General features: G+C 31.1%; 1 protein-coding gene across 1 annotated transcript; it reads right to left on the bottom strand.

Annotated features, from left to right (window-relative positions):
- Positions 1-1,426: 1,426 nt before the first annotated feature.
- LOC116023633 (ATP-dependent DNA helicase PIF1-like) lies at positions 1,427-2,839 on the bottom strand. Its single transcript, XM_031264635.1, has 3 exons — positions 2,200-2,839; positions 1,735-1,893; positions 1,427-1,539 (listed from the first exon to the last, which is right to left on the bottom strand). The coding sequence occupies exons 1-3, from the start codon at positions 2,837-2,839 to the stop codon at positions 1,427-1,429; spliced, it is 912 nt and encodes a 303-aa protein (XP_031120495.1).
- Between the last annotated feature and the right edge of the window lie 16,308 nt (positions 2,840-19,147).

Genomic DNA, 19,147 nt, shown 5'->3' with positions numbered 1-19,147 from the left:
TTTTTTAAAGTCATAATTGAAGACTTAAATGCCATTGTATTTTACTGAATTTAAGTTGTTTTGCTGGTGAAAAATAAAAAATATCACACTACAATAATATTAAGACTAAAAGAAAATCTTTTTAAAAAATTAAAAATAAATTACCACTTATAAATCTAATAACTAATAGGATAAGACTAATGGCCTGTTTGGTTGGATGTAGTTTGGAGGGAAATTGCAATTCATTGAAATTGCAATTCATTGAATTGCAATTCAGTGAATTCCCAAACTACAGTGTTTGGTTGGAGGGAATTGCAATTCCGCAGAATTGCAATTCCCTCCAAATGTTGAATTGCAATTCATGGGGTACCCTCCATGAATTGCAATTCGGTGGAGAGGAGGGGCAATTTGTTGGTGTAAAGACAATTTTGCCCCTCCTCCCATACCCTTTGTCTTTTTTTTTTTTAATAATTTGAAAGAATTATTATTATTATTTTGAAAGAATTATTATTATTATTATTATTATTATTATTATTTTGAAAGAATTATTATTATTATTATTATTATTTTGAAAGAATTATTATTATTATTATTTGAATGAATTATTATTATTATTATTATTTGAAAGAATTATTACCTTTTGTCATTTTAGTCATTTTGTCGCTTCTTACCTTTCAATTCCCTGTATTCCTATTTCTGCATACCAAACACTGTAATTTCAATTCCTACTTTATTCATTGAATTGCAATTCCATCGAATTACAATTCTTTTACCCCTAACTCCTTTCTCCCAACCAACTAAGACAAAATTAGAATTAACTCTAAACACATTTATTTTGCTTTTTCTGATTAAAAGACGGAAGGTGCAACAGTAATCCCGTTGGCAGCATTTACTCCCATATTGTTGAAAAATCTCTTCTGCTGGCTTCTTGCTTTATTTAAACTAGTATTTTACCCGTGCGATGCACGGATGAAATTTTTGTATTAGATATTTAAGTAATAAAATTAGAGGTTAAATTATAAACAATAAATAATTATCATATTTTTAGTGTATATTTGTTCAATGATAAGATAAGTGTAAAAGTATGAATAATATATTTCTCGATATTTAATTTCATTACTATCTAAATAAATACGGGAAAAAGTGTAAATAATTTTAAAAATCATTAAGATGTTTAAAGATTCTTGGAATCAAACTGTATTTTAATGTTTTTTAAAATTACTTGATTTAAAATAGTTTTGATCCCATATTTTTTTTTTGTATAATAAATATGTTTGAAAAGTTAAAAAAAAATAGTATACAATAGTCTGGAATTAAAAAAATCTCGAAATTAAAACATAATGACTTTAATTATTACTGTAGCAAATTTTGTTTTGAAAGTAAAGAAGTAAATAAATTTAATAACAATTATAAAGTTAAAATATTATTTTAGAATGAAGCCGAATATTTACAAATTCTGAAAAACTTCCTTGTATACAATGTTTGCTGTTGAAGTTTTTCTGGTGCTTTCACTGTCACAAATCAATATTTTCAGCCCTTCTGGAGTAGTGACCCTAGAAACTGCAACATATAATTGTCCATGACTAAAGACAGGTTTTTTCAAGAATAGGCCTACATGAGAAAGTGATTGTCCTTGACTCTTATTAATTGTCATTGCATATGAGACAATTAATGGAAATTGTCTTCTTTGAAATTTAAACGGCAACCTCAAGTCTGATGGAGTAAGTGACATTCTTGGTATGAGTACTTTCTCACCTGCACTGCTTCCGAACAATATCCTTGCTTCTAGAACATGATTTCCAAGTTTAGTAATTACCATTCTTGTGCCATTACATAAACCAATTGAGTGGTCAATATTTCTTAATAGCATAACTGGAGTGCCAACTTTCAATGTCAATGCATGATTGGGTACACCTGAACAGTTGATTCCATTTAAAAATTATGGAGTGTGAACATCAGCTAACATATCAACATTAGAATCAGATTTGCAAGTACTATCACAACTCAAATATGTAATTCCATCAGAAGTGTTTAAAGAACCGATATATTCATTTATAGAATGTACCACGTCAAGTGTTGGTGTCAATATCGCCCTTTTTTTGTAAGTACGATGGATCATCAATTATACTTGAGAATGATGGATATGTGCTTTCCACAATTGCTTTAATGGATCTGTAGAATACTGTAAGAGTATTTGTCCAGGCATCTCTATGTATTCACATTCATTTGTTTGCCCCTCAATTTTGCTATCTCCTATTTTTGCAATCCATTCAGAAAAATGTTTCAGTTGTGCATAATCATTATTTGAGGATGAGTTTTGGAGTCTCATATTCTTTGTCAAGCGTAGGACTTTACAATACCTCCATAGGTAAGATGCATTTATTGTTGCATGCACAATATCTTGCCTAGTTCCTTTTGGTATAACTGGTAAAATTTGTCTGAAGTCTCCACCAAACACAACTGTTTTTCCTCCAAAAGGTACGTCTAGCCCTTGTGGGTTATTGAAACGCAATATATCATGCAAACTTCTATCCAAAGCTTCAAAGCAATGTTTGTGCACCATTGGCGCTTCATCCCAAATTATAAGTTTGCATTTAACAATGAGTTCAGCTAATTCGCTACCTTGATTGATGTTACATGTAGAATCCTCATTTGGATTTAGTGGTATTGCAAACCTTGAATGAGCAGTTCTGCCACCAGGTAGTAGTAACGAAGCTATACCACTTGAAGCAACGTTGAGTACTATATCTCCTTTTGACCTTAATGCTGCTGACAATGTTCTCCAGACAAATGTCTTTCTAGTCCCTCCATAACCGTAAACGAAGAAAATGCCACCTAAATTTGCGTCTATAGCACTCATTATTGTGCTATAAACAACATGTTGTTCTGTTGTTAGATTGAAAATCAATTTTTTATGCTCTTCATGCATTTCTATTATGTCATATCTCAACTCATCTTGCACCATTCGATTTATTGAACTGGATGCCTACTCAATGTCTGAAAGTGGCATTTGTGCAAAATCACGCAGACTCTTCCCACATCTTATTATTATAATTATTATTATTATTATTATTATTATATAAAAGATAAATTTCCCAAACCACAAATCCCTACCTAAACAGCAAAACAAATCCCTACACTATTTACAATAGTCAATAATAAAAATTCACATAGTATTCCTAATTCATAAGCTTAAAAGTTTATCAATTCCCATGCATTGTGTTTATTAAAAAAAATTAAAGAATTCCTAATGTGATAAGTATCTGAATTTCCAATCATTGGCTAACCAAAAAAAAACATAATTATTAATTTAATAAAGGAATATATTACCGTCTGTACGATTTGTGGGACTTAGCCGTGACTGTTTTATGGAGGTTGGTTCCAGCAACTGCTTCATGAGTATTATAGCCTAAATGTGTAGTTTGAAAAGAGTATGGAATAATATAGCTTAAAACTTAGTTGAAAGACAACAATTTTGTATTTATACTTCTGTGATGTAATATTTTTGTTAAAAGAATAATATATATTTTGATTTTGCTCATATTTAGAATGATTATCAATGAATATTTGATTTTAATTTATACACCATAATAAATTCAACAAATTTATAATTATTTTATGATTTGGTAAATATAAAATAAATGATTCTGTTCATATTTGTAATGATTTTTTAACAATTATATATATATATATATATATATATATATATATANTATATATATATATATATATATATATATATATATATATATATATATATATATATATCAAAATCTTAGTAGAGCCATTTTTTTTCCTATTCAAAATTTGAATATTTGTATTTTATAAACAAAAAAATTGAAAAGTACATAAATAATACTTTTTTCTTAAGAGAAATAATTAACAAATTTAATTTCTACTACTGTGTTATTCCTATAACATATTAAGATAAATAGAAAAAAGTAAAAAAAAAATAGAATTGAAATGAAATTAAATTGATTTATGGCTTACTCTTTTATAAAAACACAAAAAAAATATTGTTATAAAAAAAATAAATAATATTTTTACACTACAATTGTGTTGTTCTTCACATTGTCCTTTTTTTATATAATTAGTAGTAGTATTATTATTATTATTATTATTATTATTATTATTATTATATAAAAGATAAATTTCCCAGAGCTCAAAGCCCTACCTAAACGGCAAAACCAAATCCCTACAGTATTTACAATAGTCAATAATAAAAATCCACATAGTATTCGTAATTCATAAGCTTAAAAGTATATCAATTCCCATGCATTTTCTTTATAAAAAAAAAATTAAAGAATTCATAAGCTGATAAGTATGTCAACTCCCAAGCATTGGCTAACCAAATTTTTTTTTAATTATTAATTTAATGGAAGAATATATTACCGTCTGTACGATTTTTGGGACTTAGCCGCGACTGTTTTATTGAGGTTGATTCAACAAATTTATAATTATTTTATCAATTAGGTACATATAAAATAAACGATTTTGCTCATATCTGTAATGATTTTCAACAATATTTGTTTTATTTTACATTGTGGGGTTGACAGAAATAATATCCGTAATATCTAATTTAAGGAATTAATACAAATTTTTATATAAAATTTTAAAATAGATTGTAGTTAGGGTGCTTGATTATGTTCAAATGTTTCTTTTGATAAGCCTATTTTTTTTACAATTTAATACAATTTGATTTCTTAATTATATTATTACTAAATTTCATTTCATTTTTTATGAGTAAATTGAATCAGGTAGTTTGTTATTATATAATTTTTTTGAGTACTACTGCAAATGTTACAATGTAGTATTTGTTCATTTGTTATTATATATTTATTTATATATATATATATAGATAGATAGATAGTTAATATTTTTATAATCTAAGAGTAATAAAAAATCTCTTAAAAAAAGATTAATAAAATATAATATATGGAAATAAATATATTTAATGAAACATTTAATAGCACAAAAATCTGATTTATAACAGAAATCCAATTTATAAAAACATGACAAATTAAAAAAATACTCATACCAACACAAATGCAACCTAATTCAACATAACTTTCAAACTTTCTGAACAAATGTAATAAATAATTCACCAAATAACTCCACCCTTGTTCAATTTCAAGATTTTTCTATCTTCACAATCGATTTTGACTTCTTTCTAACATTGGATGAAAATGAATCATTCAAGGTACGTTTAATGCTGTTACTGGAAGATCCAGATCCAATTATTTCAACATCAACGNTATATATATATATATATATATATATATATATATATATATATATATATATATATATCAAAATCTTAGTAGAGCCATTTTTTTTCCTATTCAAAATTTGAATATTTGTATTTTATAAACAAAAAAATTGAAAAGTACATAAATAATACTTTTTTCTTAAGAGAAATAATTAACAAATTTAATTTCTACTACTGTGTTATTCCTATAACATATTAAGATAAATAGAAAAAAGTAAAAAAAAAATAGAATTGAAATGAAATTAAATTGATTTATGGCTTACTCTTTTATAAAAACACAAAAAAAATATTGTTATAAAAAAAATAAATAATATTTTTACACTACAATTGTGTTGTTCTTCACATTGTCCTTTTTTTATATAATTAGTAGTAGTATTATTATTATTATTATTATTATTATTATTATTATTATATAAAAGATAAATTTCCCAGAGCTCAAAGCCCTACCTAAACGGCAAAACCAAATCCCTACAGTATTTACAATAGTCAATAATAAAAATCCACATAGTATTCGTAATTCATAAGCTTAAAAGTATATCAATTCCCATGCATTTTCTTTATAAAAAAAAAATTAAAGAATTCATAAGCTGATAAGTATGTCAACTCCCAAGCATTGGCTAACCAAATTTTTTTTTAATTATTAATTTAATGGAAGAATATATTACCGTCTGTACGATTTTTGGGACTTAGCCGCGACTGTTTTATTGAGGTTGATTCAACAAATTTATAATTATTTTATCAATTAGGTACATATAAAATAAACGATTTTGCTCATATCTGTAATGATTTTCAACAATATTTGTTTTATTTTACATTGTGGGGTTGACAGAAATAATATCCGTAATATCTAATTTAAGGAATTAATACAAATTTTTATATAAAATTTTAAAATAGATTGTAGTTAGGGTGCTTGATTATGTTCAAATGTTTCTTTTGATAAGCCTATTTTTTTTACAATTTAATACAATTTGATTTCTTAATTATATTATTACTAAATTTCATTTCATTTTTTATGAGTAAATTGAATCAGGTAGTTTGTTATTATATAATTTTTTTGAGTACTACTGCAAATGTTACAATGTAGTATTTGTTCATTTGTTATTATATATTTATTTATATATATATATATAGATAGATAGATAGTTAATATTTTTATAATCTAAGAGTAATAAAAAATCTCTTAAAAAAAGATTAATAAAATATAATATATGGAAATAAATATATTTAATGAAACATTTAATAGCACAAAAATCTGATTTATAACAGAAATCCAATTTATAAAAACATGACAAATTAAAAAAATACTCATACCAACACAAATGCAACCTAATTCAACATAACTTTCAAACTTTCTGAACAAATGTAATAAATAATTCACCAAATAACTCCACCCTTGTTCAATTTCAAGATTTTTCTATCTTCACAATCGATTTTGACTTCTTTCTAACATTGGATGAAAATGAATCATTCAAGGTACGTTTAATGCTGTTACTGGAAGATCCAGATCCAATTATTTCAACATCAACGTCTTTTTTGAGATCTTTTATTGGTGTTGTGACCTCACCACCTGAAGACAATTCCTATAAAAAATAAAGGCTTCTATAATTTATGTTGTCTAATATTTTCAAAGCTAAAAGAATAAATATAAAAATAGTTTATTATATAACAAAGATAAATTACCTCAACACTGTTATCTTGACCATGTTGGAATGTGAAAAAAGCATCTGAATCCTATACAATGAAAGTATATATATTATTTACTTTGTATTATTTAAAAATTAATTAATAATTAAATTTGAGATATTTCCAACCTGGCTCTCGAGCAAATAAATAACATATCAAAAATCTTATTTAACAAATAAATAACTGTAAATAATTAAATTAGATAACCTATGCTAAAAAGATGAAGTTATTGTATACAAAACAATATTACTAAATAATTCTGAAGAAATTATATCTTCTGGTTTAAGTTGGCCAAACTCCTTGAATTTATAAATATTGTTTGGGAAACTGGTATCTGCATGTTCAATCACTTCTGTGCCCCGCATGGAACTGAGCATGTATTTGTGTTGAGTGGTTTTGATGAGAACAATTATGTTTGTATTAGAGTTCACAAAATATAACTGTAGGAATACAAGAGTATATATACAAGAGAATCATAAGTAAACTAGGACTGAGAATCATAAGTAAACTAGGACTGAGACTTATAGTATGACTCTATTATGTAGAGTCCTAATACTCCCCCTCAAGCGGATGGTACGGAAGTAACCTATAGCTTGTCACGTAAGAAGCAGAACCGGGGACCTGCGAGTGACTTGGTGAAAATATCAGCTAGCTGATCCTTAGTAGAAATAAAGTGCACCTGAATGTCTCCTGCAGCCACTCTGTCTCTCACAAAGTGATAATCAATTTCGACATGCTTTGTGCGAGCATGAAAAATAGGATTAGCACACATATAAGTAGCTCCAAGATTGTCACACCAAAGTTTGGGCACTGGAAGAGGTGAAATTCCTATTTCTCGCAGCAAAGAGAGGATCCACATAACTTCAGCACATACATCTGCAAGAGCCTTGTACTCTGCTTCAGTAGAAGATCGAGCAACAGTCCTTTGTTTCTTGCATACCCAGGACACTAGATTGGTTCCAAGAAACACAGCATGCCCACTAGTAGACTTTCTATCCGTAGGACAACCAGCCCAGTCAGAATCCGAGAATGCATGAAGCTCACCTGAACTTGACTTTCTCAATCGCAGACCCAAAGACATAGTACCTTTAACATACCTTAACACACGTTTCAGTTGTTCCCAATGTGCAGTGGTTGGAGCATGCATGTGCTGACAAAGCAGATTAACTGCAAAGGATAAATCTGGTCTCGTGATAGTTAGGTACTGTAGTGCACCTGCAATGCTCCGGTATTGCGTGGGATCATCATATGGATCTGTACAAGTAGATATTGTCTTTGAAGTCGTAGTAGGTGTAGACACAGGTTTGCAGTCTGTCATACCAGCTCGTTTAAGTATGTCAGTCATATACCTGCGCTGAGAAAGCAACACTCCATCTGCACACTTGACTGTTTCAATCCCAAGGAAAAACCCAGGCTCACCAAGATCTCTAATCTTGAAAGTACTAGAGAGCTTGGAGAGCAAAGCCTCTAATGCACCATGCTCATTGCTCATAACAAGAATATCATCCACATAAACAAGCAGGTAAACAGTAGCCGATCCACGAGAATAATAAAATAACGAAACATCAGTTTTAGAGGCATTAAAACCAGCAGATAACAGAAAAGTGTGCAAACGAGTGAACCAAGCTCGGGGAGCCTGCTTCAAACCATACAGGGAGCGTTTCAACAAGCAAACATGATTAGGGTGCTGAGAATCAACATACCCCGGAGGCTGACGCATGTAAACAGTTTCTGTAAGATTACCATTAAGGAATGCATTATGCACATCCAATTGCCTGACTAGCCAACCAGAAGAAAGAGCAAGAGAGAGCAACAACCTGACTGTAGTAGGTTTAACCACCGGGCTGAAAGTGTCAAAGAAATCTTGACCCGGGACCTGATTAAACCCTTTAGCCACGAGCCTGGCCTTGTAGCGCTCAACAGATCCATCAGCCTTCCTTTTCGTGCGAAACACCCACTTGCAGCCAATAATATTCATAGACGCAGTGGGAGGAACCAAGCACCATGTCTGATTCTGCAACAAGGCATTGAACTCCTGATCCATTGCCTCCCTCCATTCAGAGTGTTTGACTGCCTGAGTATAGCAAGTAGGATCAACAGAGGAAACTTGCACAGTCAAACCCGCAACCGGAGCCACAGACCGACTCCTAGTGGCCATGGAGTGAGACCTCTCCGTGGGACGCACAGTACGACCACGTGGCCGACCACGAGGCCTCTTCTGAGCCACATCAGCAAGAGGCGAGGGAGCTACCACAGATGGATCAGCCACAGGATGAAAAACAGATTCAGCTCAAGGTCGTGCAATAGATTCTGATGGAGCCTGCAAAACAGACTTAGCACCAAAAGGAAACACAGCTTCATCAAACCACACATGACGGCACACAAAAACTTTATTAGTACGCAGGTCCATGCACCTATAACCCCGAAACGAATCAGGATAGCCCAGAAAGACACATGGAGAAGACCTGTAAGACAGTTTATGACGATTATATGGTCGTAAGTGCAGATAGCACAGACAGCCAAAGACACGAAGAAAGGAATATGATGGCTGAGATCTGTGCACTAAGACATGAGGACTAGAGTTATGGAGAGTATGTGAGGGCATTTTGTTAATAAGGAAAACAGCAGCCTCAAAATCAAAATGCCAGAACCGAGACGGCACAGAGGCACGAGCCATAAGTGCTAGCCCGGTTTCAACCACATGCCTGTGCTTCCGTTCCACACGACCATTCTGTTCGTGTGTGTACGCACAAGATTGCCTGTGACTAATACCAAGCTGAACAAAAACAGAATGTAACTTTTTATACTCAGCCCCTAAATCAGATTGAACAGCTTTGATTTTACGATTGAAGGCACGTTCAACTAAACATCGAAAACGCTCAAAAACAGAATATATATCTGACTTTAATTTCATAGGAAAATACCAAGTATAACGAGAAAAGTCATCCACAAATAAAAAAAAATAACGATAACTCTCGGAAAAGAGTACAGGAGCAGGGCCCCAAATGTCCGTATAAACTAAATCTAGCACATTCGAACTAACAGAGACAACACGTGGCAATGGGAAACGTGCAGATTTACCCATTTGACACGCAGAACACACAGTATGAGAAGTTTTATTCGACTCACTAACAGAACAAGACTCCAAGACTCGATGTAAAACACGCTGATGCGGATGACCCAAACGATCATGCCACGTAGACGCCGAAGCACAAGCAGAAATAAACGCGGAAGGTGAACCAGAAGGAACCGGCAAGGTATAGAGCCCACCGGAACTATTGCCCCGCAAAAGAATTTCCTTGGTCCGAATATCCTTCACAACAAAGAAGGAAGGGTGAAACTCAAAAAACACCTGATTATCCGACGCAAAGCGCTGAACGGATAATAAAGAGGCAGAAAGACGGGGAACATGTAAAATATGAGACAACTTAAGAGACCTAGAAGGCGTAGAAATAGAAGCATGACCCACGTTACTAATAAGTAAAGGCGTACCGTCACCAACACGTAAAGTGTCGTTACCACCATATTCTTCAGAAGTAGAGAGGGCAGCTATATCAGGTGTGGCATGATGTGTTTCACCAGTGTCAGGCAACCAGGTATGAGCAGTCACGTTATTCGCCGAATCACCCTGATGAATAAAATTCGCTTGCGGAGAAACAACATAAGGCAACTTGTAACAAGACAAAGCCGAGTGACCAAATGAACCGCAAATTTGACACTGGATGGAAGAGCCTCTGCCACGGCCTCTCCCACCGCCACGTGACTGCCGACCAGAACCGCCGCCGCCGCGCCATGCAGAACCTCCGCGACCGCGAGCAGAACTAGAACCAGCACGACCGAACGGTGCTCCGCCAGCCGAACGGCCTCCTCCACGACCACGCGACTGGCGACCTCCCTGAGCAGCGAAAGCCGCCGGTGCAGCACCTCCAGGCAATGCGTAATCATCACCGGCGATGAAGTCTTGCGCGCCCAGCAAGTCAGCAAGCTCAAGGAGCGTCACTGGATGTCCTCGAACCGCCAGCGAAGAGGTGACACCCTTGAACTCCGGTTGAAGGCCGCGGAACACGTACAGGTTCTGTTTTTCCAGCGTTACCTTCCGGCCGGCGAGAGCTAAATCTTCAACAATAAGCCGAGCTCGCCCGAGATACTCTGCCGTCGACGAATCTCCTTGCCGGAGACCATGGAGTTGGCTAAGCAAGTGAAGTTGGCGGGATTGAGAGGCGGAAGCGAGGGACTGCTCAATGGCATCCCACAACTCCTTCGATGTCCGACAGCCGACGGCGATGGAGAGCACCTCCTCGGACAGCGAAGAAACCAGGAGAGACAGCAACCCTTGATCACGGCGAGACCACGCAACAAACGCCGGATTCCGAACGCGGGCAGCAGCAGCGGACGAGGTAGCAGTAGACACGGCAGGGAGGAACTCCTCCGGGCAAGGACACGATCCATCAACAAGATCAATGAGATCATGGCCACGTAGAAACGGGAGAACCTGAGTACGCCAAAACAAAAAATTGCGGTGGTTGAGTTTGATGCTAATGTAGTGATGAGCAGAAGAGAGCGACGACACGGGAGCCGACGCTGCAGAACTCACAGCAACATCTGAAACGGTCCGCTCAGAGGCAGAGCCGTCATTCGTAGCCATGGGAACAAGAACGAAACCCTAGCGACTGATACCAGATGAGAACAATTATGTTTGTATTAGAGTTCACAAAATATAACTGTAGGAATACAAGAGTATATATACAAGAGAATCATAAGTAAACTAGGACTGAGACTTATAGTATGACTCTATTATGTAGAGTCCTAATAGTTTTGAATGCCATAGAATTATTGAAAACAATGTATAAACATCCCTCATCAAGCATACACTTGAATTTTTCAACATGTAGTTGTTTGAATGTCAAGTGTATACGGGTACCCTGATATATTAATAATAAAATAGGAATTGTGAATTAATAAACCCAAAAAAAAAAACAAATTTTACCTATTTTTTCAATGCAAATAAAACATAAAACTTCGTATTAAAAAAAACAATGATATACAAAATTTTAAAAAGAAAGAAAAAAAAAACAAACTTAAAACAACAATTGATAAAGCTAAATAATAAATAATAAATAATAAATTATAAATAATAATAATAATAATAATATAAACAAATTTTTAGAGGGGTTTATAGAACATATATATGAATATGAATTAGAAAATATATATTATGATTCAAGAAATGATTATATATATATATATATATATATATATATATATATATATATATATATATATATATATATATACACACACATATATATACATACCTCTACATCTTCCAGCACAGATTCTAAGGTTGCACCTCTATTGTTCTTTACTTCGTAAATACGAATCAATCGTACTATTATTGACCACTCAGTGTTGTAGGCGTTTATCTTATTGAGTGTAACAAAAGTAGGGGCCATTATAGATATAATTTTTTTGCTATGCAATGAGGCTATAGTGCTAATATATAGTGAATGATGTAAAATAAGTTGAATTCATATTGATTTATATAGTGGTATGATATTTATTACATAAGAGATTTATTTGGAAAATAATAATAATAATTGATTAATAATTATTATTGATTGATTATTTATTAATTACAAATGAGTAAATATAATCCTTGAGTGTATTCTAATTAGGTAAAATCAGGTAATTAGGGTGGTTGTTTGTTGGACTAAGTCAAATCGTAGAGTATAATGTGTATTCTCATTCCCGTACTTTTCTCTTAATAACCAATTTATCTACTATACACGTTAATTCTTTTGAATCTGGGGTTGTGATTAGAGCAATCATATGCATTTAATTTTGACCATATATAATATTTTTTATATTAATTATAAAACGTATATATACATATTAGTAGATATTATATACATAAATATGTATATAATGAATATATACATTATGTTATATAAATTATAAATATTCTAGCTTAATAGTTATCCATATATATGTATATACGGTACAAATTTTATTACTTAAAATAATTCAATTAAACATGGTCTTGGTTCTATTTTATTTTAGACTTTTCCTATTATAATTTTTAATTGTACATTTAATTTTAACGATATATAATATTAATTATATTAATTATAACGTACATATACATATTTATAGATATTATATACATAAATATTTATATAACGTATACATACATTATGTTATATAAATTATAAATATTCTAGGCTAATAGCTATCCATGTATATGTATATACTGTACAAATTTTATTACTTAAAATAATTGAATAAAAGTTGGTCTTCCTTCTATTTTTTTTAGACTTTTCCTATTATAATTTTTAATTATGCATTTAATTTTAACGATATATAATATTTATTATATTAATTATAACNTACATATACATATTTATAGATATTATATACATAAATATTTATATAACGTTTACATACATTATGTTATATAAATTATAAATATTCTAGGTTAATAGCTATCCATGTATATGTATATACGGTACAAATTTTATTACTTAAAATAATTGAATAAAACATGGCCTTCCTTCTAATTTTATTCTAGGTTAATAAATATTCATTATGTTTTGATTCCGTTCATTATATTCTTTAATTTAATTATATTAATTTATTATTTATGCATTATATTCTTTAATTTAATTATATTAATTTATTATTTATGTTTTGACTAAAATGCCCAGATTATATTAATTTATTATTTATGTTTTGACTAAAATGCCCAGCAATTTTTGGGGGGAAAATTATGTTTTGACTAAAATGCCCAGCAATTTTTGGGGGGAAAAACTTTCCAGAAACTTCTGTTATTATATATATATATAGATCTAATGTGGGCCATAATAAATTCATTAACAAAAATAAATACTATTTCCGCTTTTGGAGTTAGTTAGTTACTGCTTCTAACTACGGCTCTGAAAAACAGTTTATTTTGCTGTGTTCATTTAGCTTTGTACTATTTTAATAATTAACTTTCTTTAATGTATTACGTTGCATATTTCGTAACGCATACGTAGTATATCATTCGTGAAAATTAACTTTGGTCACCAGTTGAATTGTCAATACTGTTTCAATTAAAGTTATTATATAAATCATCTTTTTAATATAATTTATTTTTCAAGTATAGTTTGCACGTAAGTTATTACATAATAATAGATTTACATGCATACCATCCAATAATTGTTTCAGATTTCTCTCATTACAAAATAAATAAATAACTTCATTATATTGAAAATATTTCATGCAATTCTTTGTTACATGTTTTTGTCTTTGCTTTTTGTTTTTTTTTTTTTGTTTTTTTTTTGGGAATATGGGCATACAAGTATACTAAATATAAATAATTTTGTTTTGTTACAATGTTTGTAAATTTTGAAAAAAAAAAAAGGTTAGTGAATGTGTTTTTCACTCTTTCTTTTTAAAGGAAAATATTACTTTTCTCTTCTAATTTTTTTCTCCCATGATGTGATGACTTATAATTGTTGGTACCATATATGAATTAGGTGACCACACCATTAATTAAAAAGAAAGTTGGTTGACCAATTATAAATTATTACGGAGTATATAAAGATGGAAAAATTAGATGGAAAAAATTTTGGATGAGTAGATATCATTACTCTTTTTTTGTTAGTTGGAAAGTACAGATAAAAACAGTACTATATATTGAACAAGTTTTTTGATTATCCATTAAAGAATGAAAATTAAAAACAGTTTTTTTTAAAAGAAAATTAAAAACATCATAGAAAATAAAAATCACAGAATGAAACGCTAGGGTCTCATGTTAAAAAATTCTTCAATAATATTTTATAACATTTCATCAAACCCCTATCATTTTACATATGGAGATATTTTAAACATTTTAGATTGGTTCCTCGTCTATCCTTATGTCGTAGGTCTCTACCCATCAGTTTGTGTTTTACACTTATTTAGCTCTTAATGCATCCGGCTTGTTTTTGCTTTAAAAAAACATTTTTGACTGAATATAAAATAATTTTAAAAATTAAAAAAAAATGAGTGATGTTTTCTATCTAAACTACAAATAAAGGTAAAAAGTATTTATGATCTGATCACCCATTTATTAGCAATTAATTGAATTGGTCCATCACTCATGACCACCACATGAAAGTGGATACCATCCTTTGTTCTTGCACATTATTATCAAATTAGTTCCTTTCGTATTATTTCATTGTTGGCTAGGGTTTCATGTCTGTGAGTGGAGGGACCAATTTAGCGACGAATGGGGACTAATTCAGCAACAATTAAATTTTATGACAACGATGGAGCAAATCAATTAGTTGTGGTCGAATACAAAAAATGTTTTTTCTCCCAAATTGAAAATTCAAACCGTCACTAAAGATACAAATTTATTATTTTATATTATTTATTCTCAATAAATCTTCATGTGTTAACTAGGATCTAGGACATCAGTTTCTACATACAAGGGTTTAAACCCATTCTTTTGTCCGAAGAATACATTCTATCATAATTAAAATTTTAATAAATTATTAATGAATTGAATATAAACATTATTTAATTTGTTATCAACAATAAGAACATATAACGGGGTGCTTGGTTGGTGGAGGGAGGAAATTATTTGAGAAAAGAAATACAATTCTATGGAAGAACAATAATGTGACAATAAAGTAGAAATTTAAATTCCAGTATTTAATTAGTTTGCATGAATAGAATTACTTGGAATTTCAATTCCAATGTTTGGTATACATAAGAATTAAAAGAGAATAAGTAGCACAAAGTCCAAATTACCCATACATATTATTATTATTATTATTATTATTATTATTATTATTATTATAAATCTTAAATGACCAAATTCAAATTTTGCTTTTGAAAATATTTTATGTAGCATGCTGTAAATAAATCTCTAGAATTGCATAACGAAAGCAATAAAATAGATAAGATATTTTAATTTTGAGATAACATATTTGATTGATCGAGGTTATGACCTATTGATTAACGTTCTGTGTTGAGAGTAGAAGAATAAGACATGCTATGATCGAAAGGAAGATGTCAAACGTCAATTCTTGGTTAAATAAAAGATATAGGTAATTTTGTCTCAAAGTTATTCTTTTTTCTTTCAAAAATTCATGAAATTGAAATATCAAGGGGGCATGGGATTCTAATTATATGAAAATGAAGGAATTGCAATTCCACCTCCAACCAAACGAAGGAATTTACTTGTCTTCGAAATTTGTGGGAATGGAATTGTAATTCCTCCCAACCAAACGCTCCGTAAATTTTTTGTAATTGAAAAATATTAAGTAGCTAGTAATGGAGATACTAAAAATGGCTCAAGAATGTAGACATGAGGTCCGAAAGTCCATGACCCGGGGCCTAATAAGAGCCATGGCCCGACACCCAAGGATAGCCCATTACCCAGGGCACGAGAAGAGCCCGTGACTCTGGGGCTAAGAGAAAGGCCAGGATGTTCTGGGCGAAGGTGCTCGGGGCTGGCCTTAGGAGTTGGTCTTGGGCCGCTAGCCATACCCGCCCCAGAGTCCGATCCGCCTACGGGCCTAGAATGGTGGGTCTTGACTTAGTCTCACGGCCCATCACGTTTTTAGGGTTTATTGCAAATCTTTTCTTATATAAATTGTTATTGTTTAATCATTACAAATCATGTTCAATTCTATTACTAATCTTGCAATATATTATCTAGCTAGAATAATATTACTATAATTATTCAACTTTACTATTTTACCCCCATAATCCATGCGAACTTAAGTTGATACTTACTTACCCCAAGTCAATCAGTATAGTATAGCTAAAAGATGAGAGGTAGTGAAATGTGCAGAGTGTATGGTAGCTAAGAAATGAAGTGAAAGATTAAAAAAAAAAAAAAAGTTTTGAAGGTATATAGGATGGTTAAAGGGGGCTTTCAATAAGTTAGAAGAGACAAAGGGAGGTGGGAGAATCTGTATCCTCTTTAATTTTGTCATTGCATGGGAGGGGTGGGCAAAGATATATATGGATCATTGATCATCATCAACTACGAACAAACAACATTAAAGAAAAGTGTCCGGACACTCATCAGTCTCTTTTTGGCCCTGCCCACAAACAACAGACGACGAGATAATATCATTCACTCATGACCCCTCCATTCTTTCTTGTCGTCTTAACACTATCATCATTTTCTTCATTCCTTTCCTTCTTTTTACTGCTCTGCCCCATATTTATTATTATTATTATTATTATTATTAGGGTAACACTTGCGTGAGAGATCTCAATCTGTGAGAAGAATAGGAGGAGTTAAATTTTTGATTAATGAATCACATCTTTAACCTCATTAATTAAATATCTGACCTGTGTTATGTATTGACACTAGTGAGACAGTCTCACACAAGTTTTTGCTTTATTAGTATTATTATTATTATATCTTAACTTCAATTCAGGCAGCCATCGCCATCGGCCTTTTCTGTCCCTCCACTTTTAACCGCCCACAGGCCAGCTGCCTGCCCTAAATCTCCAACGTAACCGAACATATCACTAAACTTAATTAGCTTCCCCGCAATTATTGCATATATATGCATCATATCATCATATCCATCAAAAGTTAAGGACGGACAGTATCGGATTAATGCGCTGATTAATTAGTGCAAACTACTTTGTCCTCAAGTCTAAACTGGGGATAACCACCCCTTTGAATTTTAAGGCATATATATAATTATTATAAAATTTTAAATTTGTAATATAATATTTATAAAATTAATTTCGTCAATTTTCCTTTTAATTTTTGACAACCATCAACTGTTAATATATTTAAATAGATAAATTAGATCAATCTTTATTTTTTGATGAGAACATGTATGTTTGTATGTTTTTACTTAAACCCTGATATATATATATTATATGAATGGAAACGTAAATAATAAAGTTGTTCATAAATAAAGCTAAAAATAGGAAATGTTAGATGAAGTGAGTGCGGCAAAGGCATTATTATTACGTGATAGTAACTTTTTACCTGACTTCAAAACTAACATTTCCTACGTCTACTCTTCCTCAGCTAACGGTCGTGTTCAAAAGTCAAAGCTGCATTTATACTACCAAACCATGTTTTCAACATCAAATCATGCTAATTAATTATGCCCATCTTTTTCTTTTTCTTTTCTTTTCTTCCTTTTTTATTTTTTATTTTTGTAAAGTTTTTCTTGTTTCCCAATCTAAGTCCTAAGAAGGAAAATGAAAATTAAAAAAATTTCTGGAAAAAATATTGCAATCCATTAACTATAATCATAAACAAAGACTAATCATTATTAAGTATGAATTTTGAATTTAAGAGTTCATTATTATTTATATCTACGTGCCTCAACTGACCTCTAATTATTTGTACACTAAAATTTACAAAAAAAATAAATTCATATCTCTTTTGATTTTTTTGGGATTCAAATCTTGTATCTAGCCGCTGCTAGCAAAGAATATCTTGGGTAATAGAATAACTAATATTATACACAAATATTAGATACTATAGTCACACCTTTTTTCACGGCAACTTCTCCAACCATGATTATTAGCCTTTTTGTTCAGCGGTAATAATTAACACCTAATTATATGAAAGAATACAAATCCAGAAAAAAAGATCTGATTTGGGAGGATCTTAGCAGTATATTCTATTTTTAAAACTACGTACTTTAAACATTATATGATGTCTCTTCAAGTAATGTAGTTATTTACATATATGCTTCTTTTTTTCTTCTTTTTTTTAAAACAAAATAAAACTTTGATCTAAATACCATATTATTAAAATCAATTAATTAATAGTTAAATCAATAAATATAGTCAACTACTGTATAATGTGAGATGACACATCTGTCACAATTCTAAATATGTGGTGGGACATTGATTCTTTGGGTTGAAAAAGATTGAGAACGTATGAACATATACTACCTTGTAGTAAATTAAGGACTGCTCCATACCCAAAGCGAAAGATCAAACCATTAACCTTTGGTTAAAGATGAATGAGTTCCTTCTACTCAACAACACCCCAGGTTTTTTTTTTTTTTTTCCGTTTATTATGAGCTGAGCAATCACTTTGATTTGTTTGAAATATTTCACTTTTAATTCAAAATATCTCAAGGAAAATGATATTTTCAGCTTCAATTTTCCCCCCTAATATTTCCCATGATGTGGCTTAAGATTATTGGTGCTTATGACTTGGGTGACCCCACCATTAGTTAAAAAGAAAAT

Source organism: Ipomoea triloba, chromosome 6 (genome assembly GCF_003576645.1).
Source record: "Ipomoea triloba cultivar NCNSP0323 chromosome 6, ASM357664v1".
NCBI classification, from domain to species: Eukaryota; Viridiplantae; Streptophyta; class Magnoliopsida; order Solanales; family Convolvulaceae; genus Ipomoea; species Ipomoea triloba.
The sequence above is the reverse complement of the archived record's forward strand: the minus strand, read 5'-3'. Positions and strand labels throughout refer to the sequence as shown.